Source organism: Camarhynchus parvulus, chromosome 2 (assembly GCF_901933205.1).
Source record: "Camarhynchus parvulus chromosome 2, STF_HiC, whole genome shotgun sequence".
NCBI lineage: Eukaryota > Metazoa > Chordata > Aves > Passeriformes > Thraupidae > Camarhynchus > Camarhynchus parvulus.
Genome location: NC_044572.1, coordinates 533,523 through 546,107, shown reverse-complemented (window position 1 = coordinate 546,107; position 12,585 = coordinate 533,523). Strand labels below are relative to the sequence as shown.

Here is a 12,585-nt window from a genome sequence, read left to right as displayed (position 1 = left end):
GCTTTGCTAATTAGGTGAGAACTGTTCCAGAGTGGGTGCTGCACCTGGCGTGCCAGGGGCTGAGAGTGAAGGGATTGCTGCATGGGTGCAGTGTGCTGCATGGACACGGGTGTGTGGTGCTGCATTGGTGCGTTGTGTCCTCTCCTCTCTCCTCCCTCTCTCCCGCCTGGGTTTCCCTGGTGCATCCCAGCCACCCCTCAGCAGGAACAGCCCAGGAACAGCCCGAGCCCTGGGGGAGGATCAGGGCCCAGCACTGAGGCAGCAGCTCGCTCAGGCAGCATTTCTGTGCAGCAGGGCTGGGCAGGAGCCTCAGCTCTGTGTGCAGCTGCACTGAGACCTGCCCAGGGCAGGGAGCTCACAGAAACATGGAACTGTTAAGGGTGGAAAAGGCCTTCAGGTCATGGAGCCCAAGCATTCCCCAGCACTGCCAAGGCCACTCTGACCCACTCCATGTTCCTGAAACAAGGTTCATAACTAAAGACATCCCTGCAGACGAGGGTGGGTCTGGTATCCTGAGGTGCACCAGCCCTGCCTGCTGTGCCTGGCACCAAGGAGAGCTTGTGGGATTCTGCTGCAGACAAATCATCTCAGTTACCGTGGCTTCCCTCCTCCTCACATCAGTCAAACCCCACCGTTCTTGCGTGCAGACAGTTTTTAAAAGTTGAAATAAAGCACAGGGTCCACAATTTATCCACCAGGGCTCTGGCCTCAGGCAGGCGAGGGCAGTGCCCATGCAGGGAATGAGGTCAGCACAGCGTCTGGTCTGGTTGTTTTGGGTGCCTTTCCTCTTGGAAGGGTTTGTACAGACCCTGTGTTTAACGTCACTGACGGACAAGACACAGCATCTGTGGCTTTGAGAATAAATTAATACCCAAAGCAAAAAATCCTGTGACTCATTCTTACTCTCCAGTCCTAAAGTCTGAAAATCCAAGTTGGTCCCCACATCAGAGGGGGAGTTTTCTTGTTCTACTATAAATCCCTTTGTAGGTGACACTCATTTTCCTCATCCCACTTGAATGGCTCTGTGTTGGGATCTGCATTTTCCCCTGGAATGGGGGTGTCACCAGCCTTGTCTGACAGCAGCCCAGAGGGGAGCAGGTGACACCTGGGGATGTGGCCATCGGGGTAAATATGAAATGCCAGTGTCACTCTGAGGAGCAGCTTTTAGTTGAGGTGAGGATTGCAGATGAGCCAGGTGAGTCTGCAGCAGGTTTAGGGCGATTAAACAGGGGTTTGTTAATTAGCTGAAGCACAGGTTCTGCTCCTGAGGAACGGCAGAACTGGCTGGAACCAGAGCCCCTGGGGAGGTGTATGTGTTTGTGTGTGTGTACAGATTAATTTAGAATCATTTCTGTAAGAAGGTAGCACTCTTGCACAGGTCTGTACTGTTTGTGGGGTAGTCTGAGGGCCTGAATTAGAGTCAGACTCCTCATGTTCAGATCCCCAGAGAGCAGAGTCTCCTCTGGGGTTCCAGCATGACTCTGGGAGCAGCATGTGAGAGGGGAATCTCCTTTGCAGGGCAGAATTTGGAGCCCTGTCAGAGGGAAGCAGGGCACAGCCACCACCACTCACTCAGGAACAGGTTGTTGGTGCACTTGCCAAGGCTAAAAAGGCGCTGTTGCTGCCAGATACTGGCCTTGCCAGCCCTGTGGCAGCACCCTGGTAGCAGATTCCCTCCCTGCTCAGCAGTTCTCTGTCTTGGCTGCAGCCAGGCCCAAAGCTTGTCCTGCTGGGAGCTGGTTTCATTCCACGGATCAGCTCCTTTCCTGTTACCTGAGCCCTGGCAGCTCCTGCTTCCCTCTGCCCCCAGTGCCTGGGGCTGGCAAGGGCGAGTGTGCAGGGAGGGATTTGCCTGGAGCTCTCCTGGCCCTGCTCCACCTTGGCCCCCTGAGGTGTCTTCAGAATCTGTCAGTGCTTGGGTGAACACCTCTGCCTGCTCCTCCCTCGTGCTGGTGGCTGGAATGCAGCTCCTGCTGCACTTCAGCAGTTCCAGATGGTTACAGGATCTGTGTTTCCTTTATTCTGGATTTCAGGGGGTGTCAGGGTGCACAGGGACCTGAGCATCTCTAAAGAGCCTTTCCCAAATCAGAACACCTGGAGCTTTCCCAGGATGGGTGGGCTTAGGAGGGACCTCTGGATGTCACCAGGGCAGCCCCCTGGCAGGGCAGGGTCCCCTGGGCTGTGCCCAGGTGGGTCTGGGATGTCTCCAGAGAGGAGCAGAGCTGCCCCTGCATGGACAGAGGCTGTTCCTGCTGCTGGGCTGGAACTGTTGTGGTTTGGTTTGTGGCCATTTCAGGTCCTGCTGTTCTTCCCTCCTCTGTCTGTGCTCTCCATTCTCGTGTTCACTTCTTTCCCTGCTGCTCAGAAGAATCCCTAACACAGAGAAAGGTGAGGAGAGTCAAACCCAAGTGCTGGAAATGCCTTCCCTGGAGCTGAGGTGGGGCCCTGTGCAGTGTCAGTGACCCAGAGCTGTCACAGCACACCCAGAGCAGCTGGGGCTGCCCCTGGGTCCCTGGATGTGTCCCAGGCCAGGCTGGACAGGGCTTGGGGCACCTGGGACAGTGGGAGGTGTCCCTGCCATGGCAGGGGTGGCACTGCATGACCCTCAGGGTCCCTTCCATCCCAAACCACTCCAGCATTCCGTGTTCCCAGCACCTGGTGGGTCCCAAACCAGCAGGGCCAGGTTCACACAAGGAGCCCCTTTTCCCTCCACACTGAGCCGTGGACCGGGACTGAGAGCTCAGAGAGAATCCAGAATCCCCTCCTGCTCTGGTCTCACAGCAGAGCTGCTCATCCCACCTGGGCTCAGCAGCTGTCCCTGGGCCTGGAGCAGAGCTGAGCCCTCCTGCCCTTGGAGGAGGGAGATCCCTCTGCTGCCCTGGGGATCCCAGGGGTGACAGATCCCCTTGGGAAGGGCCTGGGACAGCAGCAGCAGCACTGCCAGCACTGACACCCAGGGAGGGGAAACACTCCACAGTCAGACTGAACCTGAGCTGACTCCACAATCAGACTGAATCTGAGCAGTCTCTGGTTGTAAATGATTCAAATTCTACAAAAAACGTTTATTTTGACTCCTCCCAGCTCACTGGTGACTCACAGGGAATACCCTCCTGCAGAAGCACCTTCTGTGAGTCTCAAGTGTTTTCCTTGGATTTCTGGACGCAGCTGCCAACACTGAAATCATTTAGGGAAAAAACAATTCCTCCTCAATCATCTGTTGAACACTCTCTGCTTTGTTTATCACTTATGCTTGATCTTACTGTTCCTTTTCTCTTCCCTGCCCTTGCCCAAGGAAATGCTAATAATTAGATGTATTTCTGTCAGAGCAATAAAGAGCAAATCTGACAAGCTTGGCTTCTGATTTCATTGTTCTTTTCCAGCTGTTTGTTGTTCTCTCTGAAGCCTTGTGTTTAGATGCTGCTTGTTCCTCCATGGCCTTTGATGATCCAAGCAATCCCTAATGAGGTGGGCAGAGCCTTGCAGGAAAGCAATTCCAAGGCCTTTCTATTTATTGTGTCAGTATGGCACAAAATTCATCTACAAACAGGAAAATATAGCAGGGATTGTAGGGCCACAAAAAGACTGAAGTTCTGATCTCCAGCTCAGTTTGGTGCTGACCGTTCCAGATTCTCTGTGGATCTCTGTGTGTCAGCAGCCTTGCTTTTCCCACCTGTTCAATTCTGATTTGCTTTTAACCACTTTTGAGAACATTTGGAGGTAAAAATCCCATTCTGAACTCTCTGAAACCTCATTTTCTCAATTTCTGAATAGTTCAAAGTTGAAAGCTCTGTTGTGGGACAGGAGCTACGATCACCAGAGGTTGTGGTGGCAAAGCAGCAAGAAGATCAAGATTTCACAGTGTTGGTGTCTCACTGCTGCTCTTAAAAGTGCTTTGAGGACCAATGAAGCTAATGACAAGTTTTGGAAATAGTTTGAATTTAAATGAGGAAGAGCAGAGGACTATAAAGGCTTTGGGGCAGGGAAGCAGCCGCTGGAAGAAGGGAGTGTCTGGCCTTTGGGTGGGGTATGCACTTACTGAGCCATGGCCATGCTGAGTGCCTTTGCCACAGCTGACTGGGATGGAGGAATCCAGGAGAGGCCCTGCAAGGGCTTCCCTTCTTCTCTCCCAGGACTTTTCCATGCTTTCCAAGGGAGGAGGACTCTGGGGTAGCAGTGTGTCCCATGAAAGCCAAAGCTCCCTTGCTGGGTCTCCTGTCCTGCACAGCTTGGCTGTGCCAAAGCAGGCTCAGTAATTTTTTAAACTCTTCTATTATTATTATTATTATATAAATATTTTCTTCTTTCTTCTTCTTCTCCTCCTTCTCCTCCTCCTCCTCCTTCTTCTTCTTCTTCTTCTTCTTTTCTTCTTCTTCTTCTTCTTCTTCTTCTTCTTCTTCTTCTTCTTCTCCTTCTTCTTCTTCTCCTTCTTCTCCTTCTTCTCCTTCTTCTTCTTCTTCTTCTTTGTATTATTATTATTATATAAAGTAATATAAATTACTACTTTTATTATTATTATTCATACCACCAGGAGAAAATTACTTCAACATTTAGACCTCAACCTCAGGGCAAGGTTACCGTTTTGGGGACGCATTCCGATATTTCAGGAAACACCGAATTTATTCTGCCTGTAAAAGTGCATGAGCCTCCCAGCTGAGGGGTTTGCCTGGTTGTGTCCCCCCAGCTCGCCCCTGCTGAAGCTGCCTCTGCCAGGGACGGGCCCCGTGGAGTTCAGCACGCCGCTGAAGGACTACGCTCCCCCCGGGGAGCAGGGAGTGCAGCCCGGGGAGCCCGGAGAGCGCCCCGACTGGGTGAGTGCTGCTGGGGACATGGGGACACTGGGGACACTGGGGACATGGGGACACTGGGGAGGGGACATGGCCTCGCTGAGGACACAGGGAGGGGATACAGCCCTTCTGGGGTCACTGGGGCCATGGGGAGGGGACATGGACCTGCTGGGGACATGGAGGGGACACAGTCCTGCTGGGGCCATGGGGACACAGGGAGGGGGCATGGCCCTGCTGGGCTGCCCAGCACCCGGTGGCCCAGAGCAGCTGTGGCTGGCCCTGGATCCCTGGCAGTGCCCAAGGCCAGGTTGGACAGCGTTTGGATCACCCTGGGACAGTGGGAGGTGTCCCTGCCGTGGCAGGGGTGGCACTGGATGGGTTTGAGGTCCCCACAGCACAAACAGAGAATCAGACTCCTTTCGTTCTTGCCTGCTGAGTCCTGTCGTGTTCCACCTCTGATTTGGGAAGGGAAAACAGAGCCTGGCAAAACCCTTCTGTGGGATTTTTGGGGTCCCTGTGGCAGGAAGGAAATGATGAATGTGACTCCATGTTCTTAGAAGGTTGATTTATTTCTTTATGTTACTATATTATATAAAAGAATGCTATACTAAACTATACTAAAGAATAGAGAAAGGATATATACAGAAGGTTTAACAAGATAATAATGAAAAACCTGTGACTTTCCCCAGAGTCCTGACACAAGCTGACTGTGATTGGTCATTAAGTAAAAACAATTCACATGCTGGACAAACAATCTCCAACCACATTCCAAAGCAGCAAAAGACAGGAGAAGCAAGTGAGATAATATTGTTTTACTTTTTCTCTGAGACTTCTCCCCTTCCCAGGAGAAGAAATCCTGGTGAAGGGATTTTTCCAGAAAATATGGACAGTTGTGGGGGTTGTAGTTGTTGTTTTTTTGGGTTTGGAGGCACTTGAGATGATAGTTTATGTTTGGACTTAAGTGTTCATTATTTTTTATTAGTAAAACAGTTTTATTACTGTGAGTTTGGCAGTTTTTTATTAGAAGGTGCAAAATGGTTAACAATTTTTTGTTACAAGCTTTTTTAAGACTAAACTATTTAATTAAGAGCCAACACTTAGATTATTTTTTTAAACTTAATAATTGATTTTAAAGAGCTTGAAATGCAGACTTTTTTTATGTAATTACAAAATGCTACTTATGAAGAAGAAGAAGTATGAAGGAGAAACTTAGGATAACATTCTGTGTTTTCTATTTTGTTTTTATTTGCAATATACTAAAAATCTTAAAACTTAAATTTCTCACTAAGTGATATACTTACACTACTCACCTTTGTGGCTTGCAGTCTATTTTGAAATTTTAGGAAACTTTCTCTATGAATGAGGGTCAAAGTCAGTGCTCCTCCCAGAGCAGACAGACAAATATTTTTGGTGCTTTGGGTTTCCACATGGCAAAGGGATTTTTCCAGAAAATATGGCAGTGACATCGTTCCTGCTCTGGTTCTCTGGGAGCTCCCCAGTTGTGGGAGTCTTTAAAATCAGAGGGGTTTAGGAAAGGATATCTAGTGAGATATTAAGGTATTATTCTAAGCTTAATAATGGAGCTCTGTGCATTATGTTTTAAGGCTCACAAGCAGGTATTGTATTTGAAATAAGCAAGCATTGTTTAAACGAAGGTACCTGTGCTTATAGTGGTTGGATGGAACTACTGTCAATGTGCTTTTGCTTTGTGTGATTGGTAAAAAAACTTATAGAGTGAGTTGTAACATTGAGTTCTGTGTCTGCTGCCTGGGATGTGAGCTGCTGGCATCTTCCCATTGCCATATCCATGTAATGAGGCTGATGCTGGAAAATCAACCAGCTCGAGAGGTGTTCCCAGCAGCCCCATCCCACTGGGGGTTTGTACAGAGCCCTGTCCCTGAAAGGCTGTTGGGGACAGGCTGTGGCATTCACACCCTCTGAACGTGATTTCTCTGCCCAGGATTTTTCTCCTGGGAAGCTGAAAAGCAGCAAGAGGCCTCAGAGAGAAAGAAAACAATTCTTCTCTCATTTGCTTCTCCTGTGTTATGCTCGTGTGGAGTGTGTTTGGAGATTGTTCACCCAAAGGTGATGGCTTGATGGGACTCCAGTGGGAGTTGTTTGGACTCAATGGCCAGTTGGGGCCAAGCTGTGTCAGGACTCTAGAAAAAGCCATTTTTCAATTGAGTTTTCAATTATTATCTTTTTAGCATTCAGTAAGTATCTCTTCTGTATTCTTTAGTGTAGTATCGCATAGTTATACAATATCACTTTGTTATACTATATTGTGGTACATATACGATATTCTTTAATATAATATAGTATAATAAAGTAATAAATGAGCCTTCTGAGAACATGGAGTCAGATACATCATTCTCTCCCCTCGTTGGAGTTATCCACATTTACAATAGCAGACAAAGGTGATACAGAGGTTCTGTCATTAGAAGGTATGAAAAGGTACTTTTTAATTAGAAATCTACAGTTTTTATAGAAACAATGGTGGACTTAAGACTTGATTGGTGTAGCCATGATATTTTCTGACAAATCCCTTTGCCAGGATTTTTCTCCTGAGAATCTGAGAAGCCTCAGAGGAAAAGAAAAACAATAATTATCTGCTGCTGTGGAATGCAAGAGGTGCATCTTTGATTGGTCCATGTTGGTTGTTTCTAATTAATGGCCAATCACAGCCCAGCTGGCTCGGACTCTCTGAGAGTCACGAGCTTTTGTTATCATTCCATTTCTTTTTTTGCAAGCCTTCTGATGAAATCCTTTCTTCTATTCTTTAGTATAGTTTAATATATCAATATTAAACTATACTAATATTAATATTAGAATAGCTTAATATATAATTTTCTTCTAATATAATATATATCATAAAATAATAAAATCAGCCTTCTGAAACATGGAGTCAAGATTCTCGTCTCTTCCCTCGTCCTGGGACCCCAGATTGAACCTGGGACCCTCGTCCTGAACAGCAGCACAGATTGGTTTTTAGGAATCTTCTCTCACACTATTGGCAAACTATGAATAACACACTCTGGGGAATCATATCTATAAACAACAGTTCTAGAAAGAGAGATAATAATTGCTTTAATTCTTTCTCTGAGCAAACTTCCCAGGAGGACCCTGGGGCAGCTGTGTGTCTGTGTGTGTGATCAGCCCAGCCCCTGGGCAGCATTGCCCTGACCCTGCCCTGTTCCCTGCAGTACGTGGGAGCCCCCGTGGCCTACATCCAGCAGATCTTTGTGAAGGCCACCGTGTCCCCGTGGCAGAAGAACCTGCTGGCCGTGGACGCGTTCCGCTCGCCGCTGGCCCGCGTCTTCCCGCTGGTGGAGGAGATCAGGAACCACGCCCTGAGGGACAGGTGAGCCCAGGGGCTGCTGGTGTCACCACTATTGCAGGTGGGACACGCACTGGCTTGTCTGGCCCTGCTGCTGAACCAAACAGCAGCACTGCGGTGTTTCACCCCACAGACACTTTGGGCTCTATGGGTGTATGGTGTTTCACCCCACAGACACTTTGGGCTTACTATGGGTGTGTGGTGTTTCACCCCACAGACACTTTGGGCTGGCTGGTGTGTTGGGTGTTTTTTTTTTTTTTTTCACCCCACAGACACTTTGGGCTCTATGGGTGTGTGGTGTTTCACCCCACAGACACTTTGGGCGCTGGTGTGTGGTGTTTCACCCCACAGACACTTGGGTGGCGGGTGTGTGGTGTTTCACCCCACAGACACTTTTGGCTGGCTGGGTGTGTGGTGTTTCACCCCACAGACACTTTTGGCTGGCTGGTGTGTGGTGTTTCACCCCACAGACACTTTGGGCTGGCTGGTGTGTGGTGTTTCACCCCACAGACACTTTGGGCCTGGCTGGGTGTGTGGTGTTTCACCCCACAGACACTTTGGGCTCTATGGGTGTGTGGTGTTTCACCCCACAGACACTTTGGGCTGGCTGGGTGTGTGGTGTTTCACCCCAGACAGGCTGGTGGGTGTGTGTGTTTACCCAAAGACACTTTGGGCTCTATGGGTGTGTGGTGTTTCGCCCCACAGACACTTTGGGCTGGCTGGGTGCTGCTCTGGGCACTGCAGACAATTCCAGGCCTGCAGGAGCTCTGGTGGTGCTGGGATGGAGCTTCCCCCCATACCAGGGGCTGCTCCTCAGGTTTCCCTCTGTGCAGAAGCTTTAAGGGGATGGTGAAGGAAAGGAGTCGGTTCTGATGCAGGGTTTGGATCCAGAGCTTTATTCTGGCCCACAGGCCTCTGAATGCAGCCCCAGCTCCAACAGAACTCCCTGAGCCCGTGGTTCCTCACTCTTTTACCCGGGGGAGGGAAGGAGGGAAGGGGTAGGGAGCCACCAAGCAGGTACAAGGGACACAGGACACCTGGATGGCCCAGTGCCCCCCAGGGGTAGAGGGCATCCTTTGGATCTGCCAATCACTCTGGAATGCCAGGAGTGACAGACAGTGCTGGGAGGGGGAAGGAGGGATGATTGACACACCTGGCAGGGAATTATCACGGGAGGGAGCCGGGTTTCTGGGGCAGACCCTGAACTCACACCAACACCTGGCTGCAGAGTGTCCCAAAGGTGGGATCCATCCTGCACGTGGGGCAGATCACATCTGTCTGGAGCATTCCCTGTGCTCCAGGTAAGGCACTGAAAATGCTCAGGAATTCTCTGGTCAGAGCCCAGAGGGGGCCTGTGAGGTGATACAGGTGCAGTGTCTCAGAATGCCCTCACCACCACACCAGCTCCATATCACAGGTGCCACTGCTGCAATTTCCTGCTTAGGAACCTTCTCCTGGCTTCCTTGGGCTGATTTTAGGACCAGTTTGTACCTGCTTGGTTTTGTGCTGTTGCAGCCTTTGTCCAACAGCAGCTTTCCTCAGCTCCCCCTGCCCAGCCCAGCCCCTGATTGTTAAAAGCCAAACAGAAAGCTCTGAAGCCAAAAGGAAAAAAGCCAAACAGAAAGCTCACTGGTGAGAGGCTCAGCGTTCCAGGTGCCATCCTGGTCCTGCTGCTGTCAGTGGGACATTCCTGAAGGTGGGAGAGCAGAGCCACACACAGATTGTCAGGGGAATCTCACCTGGGGGTGTTTTCCATGGAAAGGCTTTTCCTGAAACCTCTCAGATCACAAGTCTGTTTTTTGTGCCCACTCACATCAGTTTTGCCCATTAAGAGGTCATTTATTAATGTCCCCATGTCCCTCTGTCCTTTCCAGCTGACAAGACCCCACCTGGAAGCAGAAATTCTTTTTTACCCCCAGGTGGGGTCTTTATCTCTGTGCTGTTAACAGAAAGGGTATTAAATTCATCATTTAATGATGAATTAACTGATGATTTGTCCTTTTGGGGAGCCATCCTTCACCGCCAGCTGCTGCTCTCAGAGGTCATGTTTTAGAAATCCATTTTTGCTTTTCAGATTCCCTCAGTTCTGCTCTCCCTGCCCGCTCCCCCAGCCTTGGCAGTGACCTTGTGGCCGTGTGCTCAGTGCCTGTTCCCCCTTATCCTGTGGGATGATCATCTGTTGCCAATTCCAGGCAGAAACAACGTGCTCCCAGGCCTGTGCTGTGCTCTCATTATCTCCCTTGTCTTCTCAGGGTATTCTCATTATCTCCTCTTGGCATTGCCCTTGATGAGCACTGATGCAACACAGGAACAAAATTATTACTTTTGTTCTTATTCTGCATACCACCAGGAGAAAATTACTTCAGCATTTAGACCTAAACCTTGGGGCAAGGTTACCTTTTTGGGGACACATTCAGATATTTCAGGAAACATCGAATTTTGAGATAAATTCTGCAATTACCTCAAAAGTCATTATGGAGTTCTTGTTTGTTGCCAGCAACAAAGCTGAGCAGAGATAATTTTTTTACATGCAGACTGGCTTGTTTTGTATTCTATTCTATATTCTTTTCTATTCTGTTATGTATCTTTTATATTATTTTATATTCCAGGAGGGAGCTGAAGGTTGTTAAGTGTCCCTGGGCAGGTGTAAGTGTTCAGTGTACCCTGGGTGTGTTTCCACTGGCTGCAGTGCTCTGTGTAAAGGTCAGGAGTGCCCTGGGATGTGTGCTTTGCCCCAGCTGTGGGTTTGGTGTCACTGTGCACCCTCAGCATCCCCCAGGGACGGGGCTGGCAGCCTGGAACGGCCCTGGCCTTATCTGCAGCGTGAGCTCTCATCTCTGCCACATTCCAGAGCTGATAAAATCCAAACCAGGGTCATCTGCTCTTCCTGGAGCCCTTTCCAGAGCCATCACTGCATCAGTTCCTGTAAATGTTCACCCCCAAAGCTTTGGTCCCTGTAAACACCACTTTTTGGGAGTGTATTTTCCATTGCTGTCTTTTGAGCTGAGCCTTGTCCAGGTGTCCTGCCGTGCAGCCACAGGGTGCACATTGTGCAGGGAGTGCTCACAGAGGCAAATCATCATTTTTGAGTGTCTGTGCTCGTTCTTTTTCGTTATCATTGAAGAAATCTCTTCTGGAGAGGGACCTTACAAAGGCTTCATTCAGTCCATTTGCCATCTGGAAGCACCTTCCTGAGCTGTGCAGGGCCAGAGCCAGGCAGGCTTCAGCCTCAGACTTTGGCAGCAGGTTGAATTTAAGGACTCCCTCCGGCCCACATGTTGTGGTGATGGCAAATGAGGTGTCTTTATAAAGTGAATTATTTATTAAACAGACGGGAAATCACAGATGGAAGATGTTAATCACAAACAATTCCCAGTTTAAAACTGAAGAAGTGCCAGTGGATTACAGCATCATTTATTTATTTACAACATAAACACTGCAGAAATGGAGGTACCTGTGTTAAAGCTGGCCAAGGAATCTGGATGGATGGATGGATGGATGGATGGATGGATGGATGGATGGATGGATGGATGGATGGATGGATAATTAGATAGATAGATGATAGATATATAGATTAAATAGATTGATAGATAATAGATGGATAGATAGATGGTAGATAGATAATAGATAGATAATAGATAGATAATAGATACATAGATAATAGATAATAGCTAGCTAGATGATAGATAGATAGATAGATAGATAGATAGATAGGTAGATGATAGATGTATGTAGATATAGATACATAATGATTACTGATAAAAAAAAAAGTTACAGTGACAAGGTATAGCATTAAGTGCAGAGTGTTGATGGTAGCTCATACGACCCAAACAAGTAATTTCACTTGTATTGTTACCAGTCAGTGTGGATCAGGATGTTCCCCACATGTTAGAATCATAGGAAAGGTGGGATGCAAGTGAGGATCCGAGAAAAGTTCCTGGAGTTGATTTTTCAGTTGCAGTGGTTGGAGGAGCTCAGTGATGGGTCAGTGACTGCCCTCACTTCCATTCCTGGTTCTTGGCCCAGTGTTCCTCAGTGGAGTTCAGCGTTTCACATGTCCTTGCTCACCATATCAAGTGTTAGACACTTCTAACCTGCCCAATAACCTGACCAAATGTGTGTGTACCACAGAACAAACTGGTTATAGCCCCAGGGAATCACAGCTGGAATGAAACTCCAATTGCTCCCACCTGCTGCAATGGAGAGTTTTATACCTTACCCCGAGGAGATGGGAAGAGGTGCACAAAACTGATTCCAGAATCATATGAAAATTCAAGTTACATTCAGGGGAAATGTTTTCCACCCCCTGTGACAGCCAGAGTGAAGAGATGAGCATTCTAAATCAATGACTCATATTCACTGCAAAACTACTGGGACAGACCATAGCAAATACTAATCCAAACTATTGAAAGCTCAAATGCTCCAGCACCTTAGCAATACTGACCAAGATTTTACCACTGTGCA

The 12,585-nt window shown here is 48.5% G+C and overlaps 1 protein-coding gene across 1 annotated transcript in view; it reads left to right on the top strand.

The window, feature by feature from the left end:
• Nucleotides 1-12,585, top strand: part of SCAP (SREBF chaperone) — a 61,085-nt gene that overhangs the window by 19,949 nt on the left and 28,551 nt on the right. Inside the window, 2 exon segments of the mRNA XM_030971501.1 lie at nt 4,682-4,808; nt 7,988-8,145. Coding sequence (XP_030827361.1) covers nt 4,682-4,808; nt 7,988-8,145 — 285 coding nt within the window.